General features: G+C 37.4%; 1 protein-coding gene across 3 annotated transcripts in view; it reads left to right on the top strand.

Moving 5' to 3' along the window:
* The window catches only part of KAT6B (lysine acetyltransferase 6B), a 109,376-nt gene that overhangs the window by 89,069 nt on the left and 4,065 nt on the right, over window positions 1-16,242 (top strand). For all 3 annotated transcript variants that reach the window (XM_084210304.1, XM_084210302.1, XM_084210303.1), the window contains exons 13-16: window positions 10,179-10,410; window positions 12,189-12,348; window positions 12,951-13,217; window positions 14,397-14,697. In XM_084210304.1, coding sequence (XP_084066430.1) covers window positions 10,179-10,410; window positions 12,189-12,348; window positions 12,951-13,217; window positions 14,397-14,697 — 960 coding nt within the window. The remainder of the gene's footprint in view (window positions 1-10,178; window positions 10,411-12,188; window positions 12,349-12,950; window positions 13,218-14,396; window positions 14,698-16,242) is intronic.

The raw sequence follows: 16,242 nt of genomic DNA, 5'->3' as shown, positions 1-16,242 counted from the left end.
AAAGATTTCTGCTGTGAAGGCTACATTCAGTCTAAAATTGTGGAAAGATCAGTAGACTAAAATCTGTCCTTGTGATCCAAAAAACCTGCTCTTATTTGACTCCATTTGCATGATGTTAGTGCATGGTTCCTACCCCTTAGCCCTCCAGCAGCTCTTGCCAAGTGGTGATGTTTTTGGTCTAACTTCACTGGCAGATAGACCACATCAGTGGACTTGATTGCTGACTGCTCAACAACATGATGACATTAATAACCAAAATTCTTAGTTACAGGTATTGTTGCTCTAATTTGTTTGTAGGTCATATTCATGCTAGATATGATACTATTTGATAAAAAAGTACTATTTAAAATGGGCAGAAATGGATCTAGAATATTAATATAAAAGCACAGACGTCTTAAACCCTTCCCAACCTTTGTCTGGATAGAAGTACGTAGGAAGTGCTCTCCAAGATGAATTCTTCCTAATAGGAGTATATGCTGACTTCTTGGTGAAGTTTCTTATAATTGTCTATCTTAACACTTCATAGATCCAAACTTGTTTTAAGTGTTTTTTTCACTTTTTGTAACAGTAGAAAAAGATGCAAATGCAATGACCCTTGCTGTAATCTCAGTACACTGTAAAGTAGAATAAAATATTGGTATTAGTTCCTTGTACTGAGCAATATTTAGGCTAAATAGCAGAAAATAGAACAAGATACTGCATTTTAGAGCTGTGTGATGGTGGTTAAGGAGAAATACAACAAATTTCTATCCTAATGCATTTTGGAGCATAGCACAGAAGGAGGGAGCATATTGATGGATCCTGAGTTCAGGTGATTGAACTTTGTAACAAACAGGTGGATGGCACCAATGATAAACACATGCAAATCTTACAATTAATGGAACAGTTGGCCCAGAATCAGTTGTCCTGAAGGTTAGAGAGGTGTTAGGAGTTGACACAAGTAAAGAGGGTGATGTGTCACAGGCATCAGTTGGAATGACCACACTAGCACATCAGAAATCAATTTGGGCAGGTCTTCTAGAGGAATAAATAGCCATCCTGGTCTTGGGCTTGTTGGAGAATGGGATTTTTAGGAGATAATGTGATTGGAGTGGGCAGGGGAAGGGGGCCCTCTTGTGTTGCATTTGAGATCCCATTATTTCAGTTTCTCGTGTCCTGTAGACATAAAGGTGGAATTAGAGACTGTACTTTGTCCTTGAGCTATAAGTCCCTGGGTTACAGAGATGCAGTGAGTAGCTCCTAAGACTGAACTGCTGCAATAGAAGTGTCACAGTCTCTTCAAGGACAGGCAGGGAAGCCAAGCAGAGGGGGTTGTGCCCTACACAAAGGAATTACTTGGAAGCATGGTTCTCTGCTGTGGAATGAATGGGTCATAGGCCTGGCAAGCCTTCAGTATGCTTCAGAATCAGAGGACAAGGCAGCAGCCATTAATGCTGTGCTGGGCATTTGTTATACATAGCCTGATGAAAAAAAGGGAAGAGGATGAACCTTCCAAGCAACTGGGTGATACCTGCTAGTGAAAGGCCTTTTCTCCCAAGGATTATTTGAAACTATTCTGCAAGGACAGCAAGATGCTTGGGACACTATTTAGACACAGACTTTGGAAGGACCTGCTAGGGTAAATGCTTTGTATTTGGCAGCCCAGGCTGTACCAGCTGGGAGATAGCAGGGTTTCAGATCCTGAGAGAAATTAAGAGGGTAACTATCAGACTAAGGTCTGGAATTTTATCTTGTTTCAAGACCTGCTAAGTGGTGTCCTCCAAGAGTCTTGCTGTGAAAAGCCAAGGAGCACAGGGCATGTTGATCTTTGGAGACAGTTTCCTTAGACTGCAAAAATTAGTTATTCTCATGTTCATGACAGTAAGCCTGCTGGGCTGCAGGGAGAGTTCCTGACTTTAGCAAAGCCAAATTCTACAAAAGGCACTGGTATTGCTTACATGCACAGCAGTGTTAAGCCAAAGCTTGGTTGGAGTTGAAACTGAGGGAGGTGGAAAGTAACAAAATGTGGAGAGCTCTTAGAAGTATGTGGACAGCCAAAGGAAGAGTAAGCAGAACATGTCCCTACTGATGAATGGGATAAGCATGGTGTGACCACAAAGGGGCTTGGTGTGGATCTCAGAAGGGATCTGAGGTACTGTGTATTTTGTTGGCAGTACCTGTTCTCAGGTGTGACATAATTTAAGCAGCAGAGTGAGATGCCATCTTTGCTAGAGGAATATCAAATTACAGAGTGTTTAAGTAAAATGGTGAGATTTGCCTTGGGAAACTGGCTGACATGACTCCAACACCTCTCCCCTTTGTCTTTGGGAAGTCAGGGCAATTGGGAACATCCTCAGTAACTGAAGGATAACAAGTGTTACATGCATCTTCAAGTAACTCAAGGAAGATGAATGAATGAAATAAATGGTTGTGCATCACAAAGGTTATAGAGCATATGACTTGGTGTAAATCACATAACACAGGTCTGTATAAATCCTGTCTACAGGTATCTACAGGTATTTCCCTATGAGCTATCTTCTGAAACTTGGTTGTTAGCATTACAGTGCCTCATGATGGGAGAACTTTGGAGTAAGCTTCAGGAAGTTTGGAAGTAAAGTGTTGTCAGTAGGCTGTCATTTAGGCAGTGTTTTGCATAGGTGCATTTTGAAGTGGACTTGATAATGTGGTACATAACACTGGCAGCTTTCCTGCAGCCTATTTCTAGGATCAGTGGTGTTTTCCTCTTGTTAATATAGCTGAACAGGTGGAGAAAGATGGGAGTTATGCATTAACTGCAATTCTGTGTAGGTGTTCAGATGAATTTGATTGCAGTGGCCTTAGTGCATGGCTGCAGAGCAAGGGTGTCCTTTGGACTGGCCCTGTCTCTGCTGTCTGTGTTGTCCTTGGTTCAGTTCAGCCATTGGCAGCTCTCTGCTGTGTCCCAGCACACACCGATGACAGGCAAACGGAAGCTGCTGCCACTTCACCTTATTATGGCTTGCTGTAGTAGCTGTTTCATGACTGACAGCCTGACACTTGTTTTAAGCTATGTCATTCCTGCTTGTGAGTTGAAACCTGATTTTAAAATGGCCTTTCTATGCAGGCTAGGCTTGAGGAAGTTTGGAATAATTTAAGTTTGCTTTTTTGTTTTGCTGTGAGGCAAATTACAGTGACAAAAGAGCCTCCATGTTGGATTCAGATTAACAGATTTGAATTTGTTTCTTCATATGGTCTATTCCTCACTCTGATTCTCTGTCATTACATATTACAAGCACACAGTCTGATTTTCTGGATTTAAAAATGATTGGAAGATTATTCAGAAATTATAATACCTCACATACACGACACACATGACATACACATTGTTTTGTGTGTATTTTAATACATAAGCAGTAAACTAAGGGTTTTGCAATGATACTTCTCTTAAATTTTGATCCTTTGTACTTTAAGAGGTGGAGCCTCAATTGCCCTCATATAAATGAAGTAAAGATTCCCAATAAAGAAAAATAGAAATTTTTTCTCTTTGAAGGTGCCATGACGATGCTCATGTAGTTTTACCAGGACACATGGAAGATGATAGCAAAAAGAAAATGTTTATTATGCTCAGCAGGGTTTCATCAAGACAGCTTCTTGTGCTTTTTAGGCCGAGTCTTCTCTTGTTCAAAGGCTAATAGGTAGGTTAATAACCACTGGCAGGGTTACTCCTGTAAGACTCAGGAGTTATTCTTGTCCAGGGACCTTTGCTATATTGCATTTTCTGTATGGCTCTTCTCCTCTAAGAGTTGCTCCTATTGAAGAGCTACGTGTGTCAAGTTTTTTGATAATCCTGTGAATGTGGAGCTATGAAACAAGATGTAAACATTTCTCTGTAATGAGTTTTTGCAGTGAGGCAAAGTTCTCCTTTTCTGCATTAAACTACCATTGGTGTAGTTCTGTTTTTGAAAGACTATTTGGTTGCAGCTCCTCTTTATGGTAAAAGTCTATCTAATTTGTAGATATTTTGAGAAATGTGAAGACGTAAGTTTGAATTACAAAATTTGAGTAGAAAATTCTGATCTTTAGATCAAGTAGGCTAATCTAAGATAAGGGCTGGAATACTCTGGTAGGACACATAGTTTCAAGATACCTGTCTTTTCCTTTTCACTGTTTCTTTTGCAAAGTGAGCTCAGTTACAAGAATATAACAGACTTCCTTTACTAGTATTTGTAACTTTCTTGTTCATAGAGATTGATATGATTGATTTCCTAGAAAGTGATATTGAACATGACTTTTAAAATAAGATCAGAACTACGTTTGTCTCCAGTGCATGATGTGATTGATACATAAGACACATAAAACTGTTTCTTTGATCACAGGCTCTCAGATAAAATACTTTTCAGATTTTCAGTGTAAACTGTTATTTCCAGGGTTTTTGTAGCAGACAAAAAAAATCTGTTCTAGCTAAAAAGTAGGACTCATTAATCCTTACCCTTGGGGTCCACTTTGAAGACTGTTAGTTTTGGTTTTTAGCCTCCCTAAGTGAAAAGCAAATACATGGATTTGTTGCTAGTAGCAGAGGAGAAAGGAACTGCAATTTCCAAGTGCTTGTGCAGGCATGAGATTCAGTACTCTGTTTTCCATTCAGGTATGATTTTGCTGATTCTGTTTCCGCTGAAGAAAATGCATTGCACTGATGTTTCAAAACCATAGTTGAACATCATACGTGGTGCCCTCAAGAGTGAAGTGCCTCTCTGTGGCACTGTGCTCAAAAAACCTGCCTGTCTGTAAGCAGTGAAGTTCAAGGAATGGAGGAATTGTGTTAGATCAGCACAGTGTCCATGGTTTATGTCACTGTTATTTGTGGAGAGGTTGCTGTGTCACATACTCCCTTAGGGGAACACACGGTTAATAGAAGACAGGAAATTGTACTCAAGTTGTGGCATCTTCTGGAGAATATTGTGTTGAAGCTGCCTCGGGTTGCTCTGGATGGATTATATTCTGACTATGTGGAATTTTCAGTAAAATGTACAACTGCATTGCCCATTGGAGAAGGCAAGAAGTGTTGTGATCGTTTCATAAAATGAGTGATACACTTACAAGCCAACTAAAACCTTCCATTTCACCTTCTTAGAAGCTACTCAGCTATGATATTTATTTTCCAGTGTGGATACTAACTGACTATTATTTGCTCTTAAGCTAAACAAAGTAATCTTTGTATTTAATAACAAAATACAGCATTTCTAGGACTGTTCTAGGTGGTTTTAAAGTAGAAATAAAAAATATAATTACATCAAAAATGCTTGTTTGAACCTTCATATTAGCTGAGTTCCTTAGCTTCTCAGGTGAATAGGAAGCCACAAAGTCTTCATTCAATCCTGTGCAATATGAATACCATGGTTTGGCTGTTGCTGTGTGTCAGTGAGCAACAGTGTGACCAGGCAGTCCTGTGTGAACACAAGTGTAATTCAAACACCTACAACCAATTCATAACTTGGGTTTTTTGGTTTGATTGCATCAGGATTAATTCCTTAGCTTACTGAATGCCTAATGGCTTTATATTTATGGTCAGTATGAATTGTGTTCAAGGAAACTGAACATTTCAGTCTAAATGTCTGTCCTTTGACTATTCATCAGAGATTGTGGATATGAGGGGAGCTGAGCATTGGAACAGGTTGCCTGGAGAGGTTATGGAGTCTGCTGTCCTGGAGATGTTTAGAAGCTGTCAGGACACAATCCTGAGCAATGTGCTTGAGCAGGGAGGTTGACCAAGATGACCTCCAGTGGTCCCTTCCAACCTTAACTGTTCCGTGAAATGAAATGATAAATTGATTTGTTCATTGCTATAGAACATAAAGCATCTATTGAGAGCACTCAGATTGCAGGAGTGTCTTTTAAAAAAATCTTCAAACTTCATTTGACTTTGTTCTGTCAGTTTTAGTTTGTTCATTTGGTCTTTCCCAGTGTACCAGTTGTTTAATGTCTTTGTTTGCTGCTGCTTTGTATTTCACTGGCCTCTGTTCAGTCTGCATCTGTGTTGTCATACACCTTTGAAGGGTAGCCTGCATTTACTACCATGTTAAAAGCAAAAGAGCCAATGTGTTCCTTCAATAGATTAAAAAATTCAATTCAGCTGTCTCAAGCTAAATTTAAAACTGTGTTGTGATTTTTGCTTAATATTATGAAGCTGAGGTAGTGATGTTTAGAAGTGTGTGTGGTAGGGAAAAAAGGATGTCATGGGCATTTGGAGATCTGCGACTTAATGAAATAGCTGCTCTTGGCAGTTTGTAACTTGAAGCACGCATGAAACTGCTTTCATGCCATAGGAGTGAAAGGGGACTGATCTGATCTTGATTTTTAAAAGATTTTCAGGAGAGAACTGATGAGATATGTCTGTTTACCTCTCAGCAGACATGACAATAAATTTCTCCTAGTGAACACACAGGTAAATGCAGTGAATGGAGGAGGAAGATGGACTCTGCACTGCTTGCAAAAGGGAGTGATACTTAATAGATATGACCAAGCTCTTAAAAAATGTCAAAAAGTGTGGACATTAAACATGTCTGGTTGGTTCCAATTGTTTGGATGAAGCCAGATTAATTCTGTTTGCCTGTGTTTCAGGTGGTGGTTGTCAGTTTCAGATTCTCCCTTGGTTTTCTCTGTTGGCCACTGTCCTGCTATCAAGCCTGGACCTCTGATCTCATGCTATTTAACTTGTTTGACAATACAGAACCAAGTATCCAAAAAAATCAGTGGTTAACTAACTGAAAGTTTCTGGAGACTGGCACAGATATATTAAAGTTACTGTTTTCACATAAGTGTGTTGTGGATTCTGTAGCTATTTCAGGGGCATTACTAGGAATCCTGTAGATGGAAATTACTGGAGAATTACAAGTCAGTTTGTTTAAATGTATGTTTTAATGCCTAATTATCTCCTTAATTTGTGTTGAAGGCATAAAAGTTATGTATGTTTACGAATTTTCCCTTCCTCAGATTGCATTTCTTCTAATTGTTTCAAATCTTAGATAAGATGAAACCTCAGTGATTCTGGGCAGGTTTGTGTGACAGAAATCAAAGGCTGTAAATTGCATTTGGTGCATTGCTTTGCTGTGGAGGATAGAGATAAGGCAAGAAATAAAAATAATTAATGATATTTTGGCTGTTGAATTTTGTGATACTATCACTCATATGCCCAGAAGATAAGATAGACAACTCTTTGTTCTTGATTAGGTCTTACATTTTGTTGGGGTTTTAGTTTTTTCTGTAGTATACAGTCTGGCTTGTTTACTCTTGGGGATGGGTGGCGAAGAGCTCTGTTTTGTCCTGTTAGTGTTGCTACTGTTCATAATCTGATATCAGGGATCATACCTTAAAAGGTATTATTAAGATTAGGTAGACACAGTGAGGCTGCAGGTATCTGTTTAACAGGGGCATATTGTGCTCATTTCAGATGCTTCAGGATAGATACATGAGCTAGCAAGATCAGTGTTTTTATTTACCTGCAACTTAGATCAATTACTTGGCATCTCTTTGGTAAGTTTAATTTAATAGGTGTTATTCAAATCACAGAATCTGTTAAGAGAGACTTTCCATTCAGTGCTTGCTACGTGTAACCAAGATTCTTACCTCTGATTTATATTTTTGATCCTCTAGAACATGAGCATCTTGGAAAAGCAGAGGTTATATTTTAGAAAGGTAGGGGAAGAATACTGACAGGTGTTACTGCCATGTAGGTAACGTTTCACTGCTTTAATGTAGATTGAAAATGACCACTAAAAACTAGTCTCTAAATCCCTAGACACAGGAAAGATACAGTGAGCTAGTTTAGTAAAACTCTAAAGGTGCTTGTGGTTGCCTAAGTAATGATTCCAGACTCTTGTTTGGATTGTGGTTTTTTATTCAGCTTCATAATATGTTTACCAAGAAATTATAGGTGCAGCCCTATTATCTATGAGGAAAATCAAAGTAGGGTCCAAGTCACTTTAGACTGTAGTGAAATGCAAGAATGAAACCTAGGTCTTGCAAATACCCTTCAAACACTTTATATTAGTGCCCAAGACTTCTTGAATGTGAAGCTGGTAGGGTAAAGTTACTTGAAGCAATAAGTCCTCCTAATGGATTTCTTTTTAAAATCTAGGTTATTCTTCCTCTCTTTTCCTATGTTGAGGCTTCTATCACTACTTTTGTTACCTACCTCAGTTGTGCATGTTTTTTTATGGGCAGTGACATCTTAGCATAAAACTTGGGTTTGTATGTTGTACACAAGGTGATCCAGAATTCTTTCTTGATACAAGTGAAGCTTTGTTTAAAATTAGGCAGAATAGGCTATACACTATAGGTCTGCTTTTGTGCAATTGGAATTAAAGCAACAATTCTTTACCCTGAGCTTTCAGGATGCACTGTGGAGTTGAATGTGGAGTTTGATGTTTCCTGTCAACAATAGGTGCATGTGGTACCAAGATGTACTAAAATGTATCATCAAGCTATAAAAAAGTTTAATATGCTGCAACTTTAAATGGTATATTACCTTAATTTCCTTAATTTTTATGGCAGTGTTTCTTCTGTAAAACAAAATAAATTTACTTGCTGAGTTTCCGGTGGTACCGTGCAGATGTAGGCAGGCTTCATGTATCTCTGTAGGAGTAGGCAGATGTGGGATGGTATTCCTGAAGCTCTGACATTTGATCACAAATCACGCTAATAGATAGGAAAGGCACGCTACACTCTGGTGATCACTTGCGATGTAGTAGGATGTCTGCTTTTCTATGGATATTTCTTTAGGCAAACTGGAGATAAGACTATGATGCATATCTGTGTATGTTTGTTCTAAATTCTGTTGTGGACCTTTGGTATTGTGCCCAAAAAAGGGAAGACCAGTGTTTCAGGCGGAGTAGTCAGACAAATATTTGTATGGGTATTTTGTGTTTTTATCTAAGAAAAATACCTCTGTGTGTGGTTTGTGTATGGTAGACCATATAGCAAAACAAGAAAACAGCCACTGCTTCTCTTTGACCTGGATATCATATGCAAACTTTTAATAATATGCTTTTAATGTATAGCTGATTGGATTGGGAGAAACTTTGTGACGAGGTTAGTAGGATTTGTTTAACAAACATGACATGGTTTTACTAGATATGTTTTTACATCAGTCTTTGAAAAATAAAAGTGAAAAATGTTTTTTAAAAATATTGGAAAGCACAAGAACTGTATATTTTGGTGGATTCCAAATGACTTTAAGTGACGTAATTCCATAAACATAATGTCTGTGCTTATGGTGGAGGAAGCTTTTTGTAAACCTGGTTTAAGGCCCGTGTGTTGGCAGTTTTTGGAAATGCAGAATATGTATCACAGAGGGATGAATTACTATGAAAGGATACCTGTTATTAATGGTGTTATTTTTTCTCTATACTGAATTGGTTTTACAGGTGGCATCTTCTGGTATCTCCAAGCAGGTGTGTTTTACTCCAAATTGTAAAATGCTTTTAGAGCTGGAGAGCTAAAAGGGACTTAAAATATACATAGACTGTAAAATGAAGGTGCTATATTGTGTAATAGTGGATCAGTTACTGTCTTGAAGACTGCAAGCAGGAATTATGTGAATGTTGTTAAATGTGAATTAAGGGAGATTATTTTTTAATTATTTCTCTTAACTAATTCTCTGAGTAATTCATCTTGTGAATTATGTTACCTCCAAAATACAACTTCTCGCTGTTTAATCAAAAACTTGTGTCACTTGGGGCTTCTTGAAGAAAAAATGACTTAACTGATATTACCCATGATACTTCCTCTTGAGATTCTTCTGCAAGTTCTTGGCTTCAGTGATGTAACTCGTTGAACAGTAACACTGTTACTGTAACAGTGATGTAAATGTTTCTCAAAAGAGTTGTAGTTCTGAAGGAGAACGTGTATGATGGGACCTGTTCCAAAACATGTTGGCTTTTTCTTCTCATCCTTGCCTTAATATTAGAAAAGGGGCTTTGGTTAATGTTTGATTCTCATAACATAAGATCTGAGTCACTCAAAAGAATTTGATCTTTCCTATGTCACTTTAATGATGAAAACTCATCTCTTTTATAGAGAGGATTTATTTAATTGCAAGACATTCCAGTAGTTCAATCAGTCATGCTGATGATATTTTGTATTAATTCCAGCTTTCTTATGGGCTAATTAAAATTCCTTTTTTTTGTTATCTCCATAAGGTATTCTGTTTATTTTTATTCTAGGTTATTTACTTTCTAGAAGAGAGGGTCAAGCAGGATCCCCTGAAAAGCCATTGTCTGATCTGGGTCGTCTCTCCTACTTGGCTTATTGGAAAAGTGTCATATTGGAGTACCTGAACTGCCACCATGAAAAACAAATCAGCATCAAAGGGATGAGCCGAGCTACTGGAATGTGTCCACATGATATTGCCACAACCCTGCAGCAGCATAGCATGATAGATAAAAGAGAAGATAGGTCAGTGAATCTTGTAAAAACAATTTTAAAAACTGAGAAAAAACATTCTCTACTTACAAAACAGTTGTTGTGAAAAATGTATGTGTAAAAGTTTGACTTTAAATGAGTGATAAGCATCTTACCATAGAAGTCAGTGCGGATGGGTCTTTCATACAGAGCTTTTCTTCCCGGGGATTTTTTGGATGCTCTTTCATATTAATGGTTACTAGAAGTATGTGGCCAGCTCAAAACATTTTCAGTTAAGAGGTTTTTTTTCATTCAGTATAATCTTCCCTAAATGTTCCCAGCTCATGCTGTGCAAATATTTTGCTTTGAATACCAGTAAGAGGAAAAAATGGTGTTTGTGGGTGGCAGTCTCTCTTTCCACACCTCCTCTTTCAATCATTGCTGAATTCATGTAAACCATGAGATCAGATCAGCTCTTCATGAAGTGCTCCTGCTCAAGGTATTGGTAATACAAGTTTCTGTTTAATGTTATGATCAATGTTCAAAGTCAGTGCACTGAGAAGGTGAATTCCTGCTTTGTGAATATCTTCTTTCTTCATGCTCTTGGTGGGTGTTTTAGAACTTTTCTGGGTTGTTGTTCTTTTTTGTTCTGTTTCTTTCCAAAAAATGTCTTAAATGGCTTTCAATGGTATTTGTGTTTCTGACGATGATCTTAATTCTTTCTGGATATTCCAATCATAGAAACTTTATAATTAAGCAAAGCTGCCTTACAAACACTGGCCTGCCAAAACAATAAAATTGAAATCAGAAAAAGTTCAGCCTCAGTAATTTTTCTGTGTCCCAGCACTAGTATTCAAAACTAGTAATTTTTGAACCAGTAAGAATGCAAGTCTTCAAAAAGGAGATTGGTTTACAAGATGGTGTATGAGAGTAGTAAGAGGAGTGCTGGCATTGCCTTAAACCTCTTCTGGGGTACTTAGTTATGGACAACCTGAGGACAAATGTATTTCGAGGGAAATTTTTCATACATGTAGTGAAGCAGAAGTTTGTCACAATTCTGGAAAAGGGTTCTGGATCTGATTTCTTTTTTTAAACTTTGTTTTTCACTGAGATTATATTGTTACCAACCTGATTTTTAAAGCCCTTGAAATGCTTGCTAGTCCTTGTTGTTTAGAATTGTGTAGTTCTTTGTAACAGGGGAGATTGATAGGTTATGTGCATACTGTGCACATATATTAATATTAGCATACTATGCTATTTTACTAGTCTTTACCTACTTTTGATATGCCACTTCATAGTAATTGGAAGGTTGTGTTGTACTTCATTAGCACAGGACTGAAGTATATTTGTATGCTTCATTAGAAAACCTGTGCTTCTGACTTGCTTTCTTGTCCCTTTAACTTATGTCTTCAGCTGTAACATTATGACTTTCTCACTCTTGACTTAATGATCCACAGAGTTTTCTATGTTTGTATGTAATATTAAAATTAGAATTGTTCTGGCAGTGACTGAAGTGCCAACACTAAGCCTCTTGAATTAGGTTTAGGGTAGTCAACTATAAGACCTTTAACTTTGCTCTCTGTTGCCCTAGTGATGGTTAATATTGAGGTTTCACTTCATAAACTGTTGTTCCTTCACTTCCTCTCAGTAAACAGTCAGTAGTGTAAGGATGTTATCACTGTCTGTAAGCTGGGTTATTAGAAGTATTTTTAGTTGGATCCTTTCATTTACCCGTATTTTTTCACAGGTTGTTTTGCAAAAGGCTGTCAACTATAGAAAGGCTGTTCCAGGTGATCCCTTTCTAAATTAAATTACTGTTTATTTGATTGTAGATTTGTAATTATTAGAAGGGAAAAGCTGATTTCAAGTCACATGGAGAAACTGAAAGCGAATCCACGTATCAATGAAGTAGATCCTGAAAGCTTGAGATGGACTCCTTTGTTAGTTTCTAATGCTGCGGTTTCTGAAGAAGAGAGGGAAGCAGAAAAGGAGGTAATATCAGAAATATCTTCTGAATTTCTCTTCCTTTGGCTTTCATAACTCTGAGTATTCAACATTAGACTGTCTTAAATAGAGCAGATTTAGCTTTGACCACTACGTATTGCTATTGTAATGCAGAATTTTTGGAAGCTGCGCTGCAACACATGGTAACTTTGGGGGGATGCATATGAAAACTTAAAATGTGAATCACTTGTCATGGAGCTGTATTTTATCACTCTTGAGGTAGTCAAAGAGCATGTAATCAGATCAAATTTGGTGCAGAGCTCAGGGGCTGCACTTTCAATCGATTCTTTGTGTTCTCAACTTGCTCAAAGTGATCCAGTCAGTGGGCATGTAATGTAGTGCTAAAGGACTTAAATCAATTCGCTGCATCATTAATAGTGCTAAATATCCCATGAAATGCAATCTTCTTTGGTTTGTTATCTGTTAACTGTTGTAAAGGAGCAACTAGATGATTCAGCTGAAATGTTGTTGCTAGGTTAGGCAGCAGTGCTAATCAGGGTTGACTTATTTTAACTATTTAGCTGAATGTAAAGGATATGGCTAAGTAAATGCTGTTTCAGTGACTTGTTATTTTAACCTCAACCCTTCAGGCTGAGCGTCTTATGGAACAAGCTAGCTGCTGGGAAAAGGAAGAGCAAGAAATATTCTCCACAAGAACTAATAGTAGGCAATCACCTGCAAAAGTACAATCTAAAAATAAATATTTGCGATCTCCAGAAAGCGTGGCCGTGGTGGGGGAGCGAGGGCAGTGCACAGAACAATCTAAGGAAAGCAGTGAGGAGGATGGCGGGGATGAGAATCAGCAGAGTTCCCCTCCCCGGCTGACCAAGCCCCAGTCGCTGGCCATGAAGAGAAAGGTGTGTTACCTTAGTGCTTCGGTTCAAAGCCATTTGTCTCTTGATTTCAATCAAATCCTTACCGTCAAAATAACAACCTGGTTTTTTGCAAACATTTATTAGACTGTTTTAATCCTTTGTGTTACTTAACTACTCCTCTCTTCTCTTTTCTGCACTCCATCCAGTTTTTGTCTTTTGGATTTTTCACAGAACTATAAAATACTAGTGACATTAAAAAATCAGAATTTTCTGCTAACTTTTAAACTAGAGATTGCCCTCTGGTGTTTGGCATTGGTATTGGTTCAATATCTTAATGGTTCGTTCTTTTTTTTATTAAGATGGAGTCCAGCTTGTGGGGTTTGTCTTTTTGGTTTTTTTAATATAGGAGCTCCTAAACGGGAAGCACTGTTTTTCAAAAGAAATGTTGTTAAAACAGAAGGGGTTTTTTTCCCATATTCTTCTAATTTAAACATTAAATTTTGGTTACTGCCATGTTTGTGCTAATTTCTTAATTTCCTTAGAAAATCAACTCTTTGAGTTGCTTAAATGAGTAAACTTAAGAATCCCAAAATTTTGAAGCACTCACCTTAGCCTTTGTATTTAGGTGTCTCTGGTGAGAATTAGGAAATTAGATTGTGCCTTTGGTTATACTTTGTGAGCCTAATTTAAAGTAACCATAAATCTCTGAGAATGTATAATAATAGGAAAACAAAATCTTGAACAATTTTTTTTTATAGCAGCCAACTGTAGGATGCTTGAGGTGCGCTTCTTCGATATTATCTATTTTTCTGTGTATATACTGATTTCTAAAAATAGCAGAAACCCAAAATGTAGAAGAATTAGCTTTGGTACTTGTGAAGGTTGTTGTGGAATTCTAAAACTTCAGAGGAAAAATGTGTGAGTACAATTTACGTAACAGTGCTATGAATATTATTTGACAGAAGAAGGTAAAAGATACTACAATATAAACAAAATTCTGTTCTTCATTTTCACTTGTAGAAAGGTTTGTATACATACCTATTTTAACTGTTTAGACATTTTACTTTTGGATTGTGTCTACATTTGAATTTGATGCCATGTAAGGTGTTTTTCTGAATGAGTAAATGGATTATTATTAACTTGCTCTACAAAAATTTATGCTCAGAATCAGTTAATGAACAGGAATGTAGGAAGAATTTGATTTGTGGAATTCTTTTTCAGAGACCTTTCATACTGAAAAAGAAAAGGGGCCGTAAACGCAGAAGGATAAATAGCAGTGTTACAACAGAGACAATTTCTGAAACAACTGAGGTGTTGAATGAGCCATTTGATAACTCAGATGAAGAGCGTCCCATGCCACAGCTGGAACCCACCTGTGAGATGGATGGAGAGGATGATGACTTGAAGCCTGTGATTAGAAAAGCTTTTGAGTATCAGCCTGGGCAGCAGAAGCAGGAGGAAGAAGAGCAGAACAAGGAGGAGAAAGATATTCATTGTTACAGGCGTGATGAAAATTGTACAGGTAAACTTAAAATGTTCTCACATCTTCATAAAAATAATTTTGTTGGGTTGCCTTCAAAAGAAGTGTTTATTGTTGTCATGCATCTGGAAACTTTTAATGAGAAGTATTTCGCTGTTGCTATTATTATAATAATTTGATTTTTGTGTTATCCAGTCGAAGGCATTGAAGTTCTTGTCATATTGTCAAAAACGACTTCTATGTCTCTACAGCAGGGCATTTAATACTCAGCAGTCCAAAGGGTATCATCGGAATATTGTCCAATATAGTTTTTGTATCAGTGGTTAAGGATACAAGCCAAAAGTAACATTTGATTTACACAAATACCTTTCTATTCAGTATTGTGGGTAATTCAGTGAAATGTTTGGTGCTTCTGTGACATAATATATCCTCAGCACCAGGATCGTGTTTTATTTCCCCATGAAAGAGACAAATTTAACTGTCCTTTCAAAGCTGCTTTTCTAGTTTGATTTCAAGGATATTTCCTGTCAGAAAAGTTAATGGATAGATAGTGAAACTACTAATGAGCTATTCTGAATGTACACTCTTCCCTTGATCTCTTGGCCCTCAAATTGTGCTTATGAGTTTTAATTCCAGAATGAATGACTAGACTCTCAGGTCTGTGTATTTCCTCTAAGAAGCTGGTAGCTACTACTTCAGTATTTTTGTAATTGCATGGGAAGTTCCATCCTTGCAATCCTCAATTAGGGATCATGGGCTGATTTCTATTTCAAACAGCTCTTGTGTGATGTAGTACATTAGAATATTACCACTTCTTCCAGCTTCTCAAGAGAAACTATTTAAACTAATAGTAACAAGTTCCAGCTCTGTCCCAGTGGTCAGGTTTGCACTGTTTTAACTAGACTGGTGTTTTTTATTTGCCCATGGGCCACGTCATGACAATATAGAAGTATCACTGAAGCCATTACACTCCCAAGTGCTACATGTTGTATCTTGATAATTTTCCTTTTCTTCTTGAGTATGTGTAAGTGGTACCTGGGGAGACAGGAAAGAGGTGAATGTGTTTGGGTTCTTTTTTTTAGTCCGTGGATTAGTTTAGTGTTTTGATGCACTCTGTGTGTAATTTTAATTATCTTTTGCCTTCTATCATCTCTTGTGAGCCATGTCGTGAGATGTTGTCTATGAGAAAGTACTAGAATGAACCACCTTTTTTCAGTATTGCTATTAAAGCATGATTATATATTTTTTATGGCTTGTCCTCCAGAATGGTCAAAGAAGAAACTCAGGACTTTCATGTTTTTACTGTCAAAAAAGATGAATGTGTGCTGCATCAATGTCTATATAAAGTGAAGGCATCTTCACTTCTACTTCTATTCTAAAAGCAAAGGTGGCAAATTAAATATTTGGACAGTATTTGCTTTAGTTTACATGTCTTGTCAGTTAAATCTCTGGGATTTTTCTAATGTATAAATGGTGGTTCTGATAGTGTCTGTTAAAAGGCCACCAAACCATAACATATCTGTGTAATGTGTTTGAGCTGTAGATACTGCATAGCCCTACTGTGTTTTGAGACCTGTTTATAACTCT

The sequence above is a fragment of the Fringilla coelebs genome (genome assembly GCF_963513975.1).
Source record: "Fringilla coelebs genome assembly, chromosome: 8".
In the NCBI taxonomy this organism is placed as follows: Eukaryota; Metazoa; Chordata; class Aves; order Passeriformes; family Fringillidae; genus Fringilla; species Fringilla coelebs.
The sequence above is the reverse complement of the archived record's forward strand: the minus strand, read 5'-3'. Positions and strand labels throughout refer to the sequence as shown.